This window comes from Neomonachus schauinslandi, chromosome 3, assembly GCF_002201575.2.
Source record: "Neomonachus schauinslandi chromosome 3, ASM220157v2, whole genome shotgun sequence".
Taxonomy (NCBI): domain Eukaryota; kingdom Metazoa; phylum Chordata; class Mammalia; order Carnivora; family Phocidae; genus Neomonachus; species Neomonachus schauinslandi.
In genome coordinates this window covers 181,374,984-181,384,431 of record NC_058405.1, presented here as the reverse complement: position 1 = coordinate 181,384,431, position 9,448 = coordinate 181,374,984, and the positions used below count along the sequence as shown (strand labels likewise).

Sequence of the window (9,448 nt, the reverse complement as noted above, 5' to 3'; positions counted from 1 at the left end):
TTTGCCCAAAAGAGACAATAAAGGGTATGGAGATGAGTGCTCAGCACAAGGGTCAATTTTGGAAGATGAGCTAGCAGAGCTGGTAGAGCTGAGTGAAGAGGTATTTTAAGTATCGAGTAGAGCAATGAATTGGGACATGTTAAGGTCCTTTAAGTAGAGAGTCTGTGGTTCTAAGATACAAGAGTGGGGCAAAAACAAAAACAAAAACCAAAAAACCAAGAAAGGATTGCAATACCTCATAGGAAGAGAAAGGAAGAGCTGTATATACAAGGTTTGATAAAAATGACCAACTGAATATAATTCTTTACTGAATACTGAACCTCTCAAGAGGCACAAAGCCTGGGAACGAGGAGGCCAGGGCTGCCACACCCTGTCTTACGGGCTGTTCTGGGTGGCGGGTCTCATCTCTTCTATACCCGCTCCCGCAGTGGCAGAACGGGTGTTAGATACGTAGGCTGGCCCTGCTCCTACCAAACCCTGCCACTCACTGCAGGCCCATGCCTCGGCAGCACACGGCTCAAAGGAATGAAGGCGCCCGAGCTAGCAATGGAGGACTTTGGAATCACAGGCAGTGCACTCAAGATCATTACAAGCCACTGTAACCGTTCCCTCAGCTTCAGAAAGATTCTGAATTGAGAGGTCTCCTAAGGGGGCTGATCAGAACCAAAGTATGGCGACTGGATGCTTAATAGACAGTCAGGAACTTGCTATTAACCAAACTACCAACCAAATTTTAAAAAGAGCCCGAAATGCTTATTCTCTCTTAGAGGTAATTCGTCTAATACACTTGCTTTTGTTCGTCTTCCTCCGCCCAATTCCAGTTCGTTGACACAAACTGTGGGGATTCCTTATTGCAGGAAAAAAAAAATAAGATGGACACTTGAAATTAATAAGCATTGGTCACAGGCCAGTCTATCAGCAACAAAGTAATTATAATGATTTCCAGAACACCTTCGTTGTTGCGCTGAGATATTTGGTTTGTATTTGTAACTAAGACCACCTTTCCCACATCTCTGAAGTTGAGTGATGTTCCACTCCATAAATAAAGAAGGTTATATTACTTATACCATTCAAAATCCAATTCCGGTGTCTTTGCATCTATTTGTTTAGGAACGGAGCAAGGAGCTATTACTACCGGACTCAACAGCCGTTAAGAAAAATACTTCCAGATACAGAGGTTGGACTTGAATGTCATAAAAAGAACAGTTTGGGAAAACATTCAGGGAGTGCGTCCCAGGAGCCAGGGCTCCTGGTGGCAGGGGAGAGAGGGACAGTGCAGCAAGATAAGACACAGTCCTTGTCCCTGAGCCATTCGCAGTCCACGCTCCCCGGGCAGAAGTCACGCTTTTGTGTAGCTGTGCACAAATAGTAACAGGGCAAGACATCAGAGAAGACAGTGTAAGAACTGGGGGAACTGGGAGAGAAATCCGGAGAGTTTGGGAGTGAGAGAAATGACATTTAACTTGAACATTTTAACCTGTTTAAGGCAACCAGACTCACAGACACGACTCATTATTACAAACAAGCTGCGTGTAGCTTCACATCGATTATAAATGAACCCTCGGAGCTCAGGTATCCCTGTCCAGGTCAGAACGGGCCCCAGGACCTGAGGGTTTTCTTAGCTCCTCTGGATGCAGGTGTCAGAGCCTCTCCCAGATCAATTCAGATGAGAAAGTGCATACGAAACCGCATGGCTGGTATGCTCCAAGTTTGTCAAATGTGTACAAAGATGAGAAAGTCGTGCCCCCAAAATGTTAACCCTGGGTACCTACAAATGGTGAGAATACAGCTGATTTTAATACTGTACATGTATTTATTTGTACTTTTTATATTGTGAATCTTCTCAGTGCCGACATAGTACTTATTAAGTGTATTTTCCTGATTATATAGTTCTTGCTTTATTGTTACATAAATCAGTTGTCCTGATTGCAAATGCAATACACATACATACAAATACACACATTTGAAAAAGACTGCAATATAAAACTGTAAAAAACCAGAAAGCAAAATCCTATGTGCTCTACCCCCAAAGATAACTTTAGTTAACGTATGGGCATAATTCCTTCAGGTGTTTGCTTTGTGCATATAGAAGGCATATATATTACTTTCATTATCAGAAAACTAGATATAAATGCTAGGAATATAAATGAAAATAGGAGGATCCTTTTCTGCTTCCAGTGCTCTTTAAACACAAGTATCTCAGTGACAGTAAGACAGCAGAGATATCGGACTTTGTCTTTTTATTCATGGAACCCAAGCGCCAGGAGTGACCTGGACGGCCTGTGGGCTGATGCTGCAGGGGTCCTGGGCCTGGACAAGACAAGTGGCTGTTACCGTGGCCATTTAAAAGGCACTTTTTATGAGGAAAAAATACCTCCTCCGGAGGGATTTCTCAGTGACCAGCGCACCAGACGAGTCTGCTTTCCTCTGCCCGTCGGACCTGCTGGCTGCTTCACTAACACATGTCACAGTTCTGGGAACCCGTCCTGTCACCGGAGGGGCTGGTGCGAGCCCCAAATGTCGGTGCCACCTGGCTTCTAACGGAGTGTGTGGGTGGCCTCCCCACCTGAGATCTTACCCAAGCTTTTTCAGCCAAACCGTAAAGGCAGGGCCACGTACGAACGGAGAGAGGACGCGGTGAGCGCCACCCAGACGTAGGGGCGCAGGAGCCGGGGCGCCTGGGCAGGGGTGACCACAAAACGTCCTGTTACGGTGGCCACCTTGTGTTCCCGGGAGGTCACCAGGGCAGCGTGTCAGGAGGCCCAGGGACGGCTTCTCACTTCCTGCCAGCGAGCCGGGGCGCGCCGGGCACGGCGGGGGTCGGGGGCGCTGATCTTCCAGGCTGGTGAAAGTCACGGTCTTTGTGGACCGAACGAGGCAGGGGCGCCGCGGAGTGAGCATCAGGAGAGAGGTGTGTGGAGGAGGCTGGTGCCTGCGAGGTGGAACCGCCCTTCGGCGTGTGGGGCGGACGGCGGGGGGGGGCGGGCAGGAGAAGGGCCACTCCCCGACAGCTGTGAACTGCACCCAGAAGGCTGGTTTCAAGGCAAGTCAAAGTGGCCGTGCGCGGAGACCCACGGGGGCCATGGGACGGCGGGCCGAAGCCGACGGCAGAGCAGGCTGCACTCGGCTTCGGTGCAGAGTCAGGGCTCGGGGGACGAACCACGTGGGCAGTAATCCCGCAACTGGACCCCTCACTGGTGGTCAAATCTGCGCAGCCGCTGCCTTCTCATTTCTTCTTCTGCTGAGAGATGGAACCCGTAGGGCGGGGGGCTCGGCTGGCTGGTTCCTGTCGGGAGAAAGCACAGGGGAAAAACGTCAAGCGCTGCTCATCCATTGTTCTGGCATTTACAGGGCACTGTTTCCAAGGATTTCAAGGGGGAAGAAAGACTGATGGCTTGGGTGTCTTTATTTTAGCACGAAGCAGAAACATAACAAACATATTTCAACCTCTGCTGTCAATACTCAATTTCAACATCAAGTAAATATTTTTGGTGTGGTCCAGTCTACGAATCTAATCCACTCATTTCGAAGATTCTTGACAAAACTCCCCACTTTTATTTTTTTTTCCATCATGCTTTGTAATTGACATCATCTAATGTCTACAAGGTCCCCAGGGCTTATTTATTTATGCCCAGAAGTAACTCGTTGCTGTTTCTAACTTCCCCACCAAGTATACAGTTTGGTGTCTCTTCCTCAGCCCCAGGTCCTCCCTTTTCCTCCCTCTGCCCCGCGGCCTCCTGCAGCCCCCCACGCCCAGCCCAGCCAGACACAATCACGTGTGCTTGAAGCACACACGCACCACAGAATACCAGGGGCCACAGAGCGGCGGCTCTGTTACTGTGATGACCAATATCTGGGCAGGCAGACAAAAATGCAGGCGTAACATCTGAAAATCACATGAAGGACCATGGACACCATTCCTGGAAAGGGTTTTCTGCTCATTCTCCAAGAGCAGTGCCTTTTCAAAGACGTTCCCAGGTCATAGGTTTTGATAGGATGATTGTTAAGAAACACTATGGTGAAAAAAATGTTAGAGAAAGCCCAGGAAACTAAGTCAGCCTTCTCCCAAAGGAAGACAAACACCGTAGGACGTCACCTACACGTGGAACTGGAAAAACCGAGCATGGGAAAGCAGAGAGTGGAATGGCAGCTCCCCGGGGCTGTGGGAGGAGGTGTTGGGGAGCTTCTGTTTAAGGGCACAAACTTGTAACTCGTAGATAAGATCTGGAGATCTAATGCACAACACTGTGATTACAGTCAAGAATACGGTATTACAAACTCTGAGGTTGCTAGGAGACTAGATCAACTGTTTTCAACACAAAAAAGGAGCTGGTAAGTATGTGACATGTACAAGTCCTGGTTGACACCCCTGTAGTAATCATACCGCAATGTACAAATGTATTAAACCAGCACGTACATGCCTTATGTTTACACGATGTTGTATGTCAGTTACAATGGATAAAAAAAAATTGATAAAAAAATCAGTCTGCTCAGTCCACCACTGGAACTTCAGAGGTCAGAAGACAAGAAATTTTTTAAAAGGCAGGCAAAAGGTAACCCTGCTTTCATTCTGTTGCTTCCCTAACACTTACCCTTGTTTGGTTCTCCTTTCTTTTGGAGACCATGGGAGAAGTACCCCCCAGAAACCCTGCAGCCTTTCCGGCCCAGGAACCCACACATGAGCTGGGCAGGCCTGGCCCCATGCTCACTCCTGCTGGCTACACTCTCCTCCAAGAGTTTTTGGGACAGTGTAACCTATGTCGATTCATCAACCTTCATTAAAGATGACATTCAAACATAGAACGGGCTTATAAGACTTTCACCATAAAGAGTTTATGAATACTATTAAGACTGAAGTTTAACTGGATACAGTTTTGACTGTATATATTTAAAAAGGAATTTCTCTTTTAACAAAGAGGCAAATGCCTTGAAATTACAGAAAGGGGCACCTGGGTGGCTCAATCGCTTAAGCATCTGAACTCTTGATTTTGGCTCAGGTTGTGATCTCAGGGTGGTGAGATCGAGCCCTGTGTTGGGAGGGAGAGCTGTGGGCAGAGCCAGAGGCAAGCTCGATGTGGCATGTTGAGTCTGGGCTACGGGCCACAAGCCCGTGGAAGCTGCAGGAGCACTCAGACTCCCAAAGTGAATCACAGTGTTGCAAGAGAAAGCCCGAGGATGAACATTTCCATGGAGGGAGGGACTTAGAGCTGCGGACTGTGAAGGCTCCTGGGGTCCAGCTCTCAAAATGAGCAGCCCGCACACATGCACTTCGGACCCGCTCACAGGGCATTTGGGGAGAATGGGGCTGAGCCAAGGGAAGTGCCACGTATTGAAGCCAATAACCACATCAAGGAGCAATGATCACTCTTTTGCTCACAGAGCCCTTTTAAGGTGCCCTAGGTCAGTCAGCTCGCACTCCCAATTTTGTGATCCCAAGTTTACAGACGAGGGAGCGGAGGCTAAGAGAGCGTTAGGGACATACATGAGGTCATGAAGCCAGCCCAAGCGGCAGCCAAATCTTGCACCTGGGGCTCCCACCCACTGTCCCCACGACCCCACATCGTTGTCATCACCTCTGGCATTTTGCCATCCCGTGCGCAACTGCCCAAACCTAGACGGGTATGTGCAGAGCTCATGCGATCTGGAAAGAGGAGATCCAGCCGAAAGCTGTCAACTCGGCAGGACTCTGCTGTCATCACAGACACGACTACAACGTTCCCACATGGGTCCCCTTAAGTTCCTGGCTTTCCAGAACCAGCAGAGGGCCCTGGTTCTAACAGTAACACAACAACAACACCTGATTTGTAATCAGGCCTGATGTTGTGGGTATTTAAAATCCTTCAAACTCAGTGTTTCTGGTATCATCAAAGCCACCCCACTCTCTGAAGAATGCCTTATTTGCTTCATTTCAGGCTCTGAACACTACACTGTCCTTAATCCCAGTGCTTAATTTTTTTGGAAAGTTCTCAAGTGTAAATTAATCTTTGCTGTTTTGGAGACAGTAACACATTTGATGTCAGTCATGAAAGATGACACCATTTGTCACGTCAGTACTTTTGGTCAGTGCCACCCTGGGGACGAGACCTCTGCTGTCCCATTCAAGTCTCAGCTAAGCTCTGTCTTCCAATCCCCTGCTATTCACTCACTTTTAAATGCGCTTCTGTTTCTATAGTTTTCAGTTGTGTCACATGATCTATCACTTCCCTCCGCAGCCTCCAGGATCCTCTGCAGGCATTTCTCAAAGGGTCTTAGAAGTGGTTTTGATATGTACTTACATTTATTAAGCACTTGGAAAAGATGTGGACAGGCCTCTGCTGGGTGTAGGAGGAGACGCAATCCGCTCCCCGGGGACGTCATGGGAAAGGTGCTGGGAGGGCATCAGGCAATGCTTCCAGCCCTACCTGGAACCAGAGGGTAGAGCCCAGGCAAGTCTCTGTTCTGCAGCTTCTTGGGGGGGGGGGGGGGCTCATGTGTGAGGGGAGGCTGCGCAGCAAGGTGACTGCTGGGTCCCTCTCAGCACGGTGTGGTCCGATCACCTGGGACTAAATCCCAACCCCTCTACTTTTAACTGCACATCCTGAAGCAAGCTGGTTACCTACATTTGGTCTTAGTTTCCCTATCTATAAAAAAGGACTAAAGAGGAATTCCTTCCCTGGATTGTTGAGAGGCAAGAAGAGAAATGTTGCTCATGAAATGCTTAGCTGAGCGCCAGGCATGCAGTGAGTGCCTGATGAGGGCTGGATGTTATCATTTTTCATCTCTAACATCATCATGAATCATGTGTCAGATGTCTACTCGTTAGCATCGTGAACTAACTTGGTAGAAGATACAAAATAAAATGACAAAAACAGTAACTGCTCAGAAGACAGAGCCCAATTCTGTCTGAAGCCCATTTGGCAGGGTTTCGTACAAAATGTGGAGCTGCTGCTTACTGAAGATTTGCTTTCTAAGAAACAGATACCGACAAAAGGTAATGATGAATAGCCTCCCATTCGCAGCAGCTTTTGTAACACGGAGGAGCCTTGCAGTCACTGGGAAAGCTGGTGGCCCAGCCAAGACCTCCTTCTCTCTGCCGAGTTAAAGCATGCACTGAACATTTACAGGCCTGGCTGAGACAGCCCTGCTCCGGTGAACCTGGTACAGAATATTAGTATTTATGAGCCTTGCCTCCGCGTCCCTGTAAATGGAGGTCAGTCCTCAATGTAACTCAAAGAAACGGTGAGCATGCTTCAAAGAACCTCAGGAACAGTGCCCATTTTAAGACGATTTAGCTCAATTATAGCACCAGAAGTGCGATCATAAGATTTACTGATTCGTGGCTCTTGATGGAAAAATTTTCAGTTCTCTACCCTTATGTATAATGCAGTAACCTCTGCATTTTACATCAAAGGGAGGAGAAGCAATTTCATCCAGATAAGAATTGCTAAAAAGAGCACCAAGAGTTGATAGCCATTTTCCCTCCTGTCCGCCAGCCCTGTAAATAGAGATGTTTAATTTGCTGGTATTCACAGACCTTGCCCATGATCTGATGAGCACTCTATACCATTCAGTGAAATCATACTGATGTGAGTCACAGGATGGCATATCATTCCCTTGTATTAGGAAGCTAAAGAGGCAATCACTTTTTTTTTTTTTAACCAGGAAACCTCTAAATAAATCACCAGTGTTCTCAGGGATTTCTACTGTCAAATGAGGGCAGAAGCATGGGACCCACATTCTCTCTTTTAAGAAGGTTACTTTATTAGAATTCCATGAATTACAAAGCTCCCAAAATGCCTTCTGAAAGGATGGTTGCTAAGTCATTAACTGACAAAGACCAAAAAGGTGGAAGAAATTCCAAGTCCAACAATTTGGCAAGACATTCTTTGAAAAGGGGAGATATTTAAGGACATAAGACCACTTTACTTTTGAGTCACTAATTGTAACATCTCTCTATCCATCTATCTCTTTAAAAGGAGTTTGAAATTCACCTAAAACCTCCTAACTCCATACAAAGGGAAGCTTTGTTACAGTTTACAGGAAAGGTAACATTTAGAAGTGACCTGAGAGAGAAAATAATCCCATTTCTACTCCTCAACCAATCAAGTCAGCCACAGTGGGGATATTTCTTTGTTCTGAAATAGTACCTGGAATCTCAAAAGGAGAAGCTTTGAAATGGAGACCCACTCAGTTGCTACAACATTACCTGTTGTCCTTTTCTCTCTGATCTCAAGTCAGTTAATTTGGGAAATCTTTATGGCTACAATGAACTTAAAATAAATAGAGTATTACCCAGTTAGCAATTCAAGTAACCTAAAATATTGGGTCTACTGTGTCTGTTTTCTTGCAGTATGAACAATGTATGGTCTGACCTCTGGAACAAAGAGAAAGTTCCAGAGACAAGGGATGTCTGCTGGACCACTGCTACATGCTCACTTAGTCTCTCTACTTTTAAACAAGTGCACAGCTTAATTAATTTTCATGAACTCAACATGTGGTACCAATATCCAGATCAAGATACAGAACATTTCCAGCATTCACAAACCTCTACGTGTACCCTTCTAGTCACGGCTCCACACTCAACAATACCCACTATCCTGATTTCCAACGGTGTGGATTCCTTGGTCTATTTTTGCGCCTAAATGGGTTCATATAATATGCAACCTTTGTGAGTGGCTTCATTTTGTTTTGTGATCCATATTGCTCTATGTGGTTTTTACTCTACTTACCCCTCCAAGTAAGAACTTCCTCATCTATTTACAGACAGAGGAACTGAGGCTTAAAGATTTCAAGTACCTTGCCAAGGACCCATAGTCAGGCAGTGAGTGGCTGAGTCAAGACTCAAACCCAGATGGATCCCTTTCTACTCTGCTCCAGATTTGAGGTGTGTGAGTTGTCTTCCTTAATCCCAAACCAGACTTTGTAAACCTAAACAATACTATTGCTTTAATCATGACTTGGAGGCAGGATCTGAAGTTTGCCTTCTGCTGTAGATAGGGCTCGTGGCCAGAAGTAACCTTTCTTGGGTAATTGGAGGGATCTGGGATTAGGATTTCCTTTGATGAGGCATGTAGATTTAGCAACAGGCCCAGCGCTCAAGGGCAGACTTGGTAGTTCCCTATCAAGTTGTTTTGTTTTTTTTTTTTTTTAACAGAGAACAGTTTATAACTTCTTGCAGAAATAGTTCTTGGTGCACTTTCTCCCTCACTATGCTGGAGGAACAGCATGGGAGGAAGGAGAGGCTGAGTGTCCACCTGTAGTCAGCAATCACTGGAACACGAGGCTTTTCTTTTTAACTGGAGTCTAGTTGACGTGCAATGTTACACCGGTTTCAAGTGCACCACACAGCGATTCAACAATGCTGTGCATGATGCTAGGCTCACCACAGTGAAGCAACCATCTGTCACCACGCTAGCATACCAGTGACTATATTCCTTAGGTTGTGCCTTTTATCACCATGATGTGTTCC

General features: G+C 46.5%; 1 protein-coding gene across 2 annotated transcripts in view; it reads right to left on the bottom strand.

Annotated features, from left to right (window-relative positions):
* Nucleotides 1–1,844: 1,844 nt before the first annotated feature.
* The window catches only part of RHBDD1 (rhomboid domain containing 1), a 118,858-nt gene continuing 111,254 nt past the window's right edge, over nt 1,845–9,448 (bottom strand). For both annotated transcript variants that reach the window (XM_021682954.2, XM_044913435.1), the window contains one exon: nt 1,845–3,286. In XM_021682954.2, the coding sequence (XP_021538629.1) occupies nt 3,192–3,286 (95 nt within the window). In that variant the 3' untranslated portion in view covers nt 1,845–3,191. The remainder of the gene's footprint in view (nt 3,287–9,448) is intronic.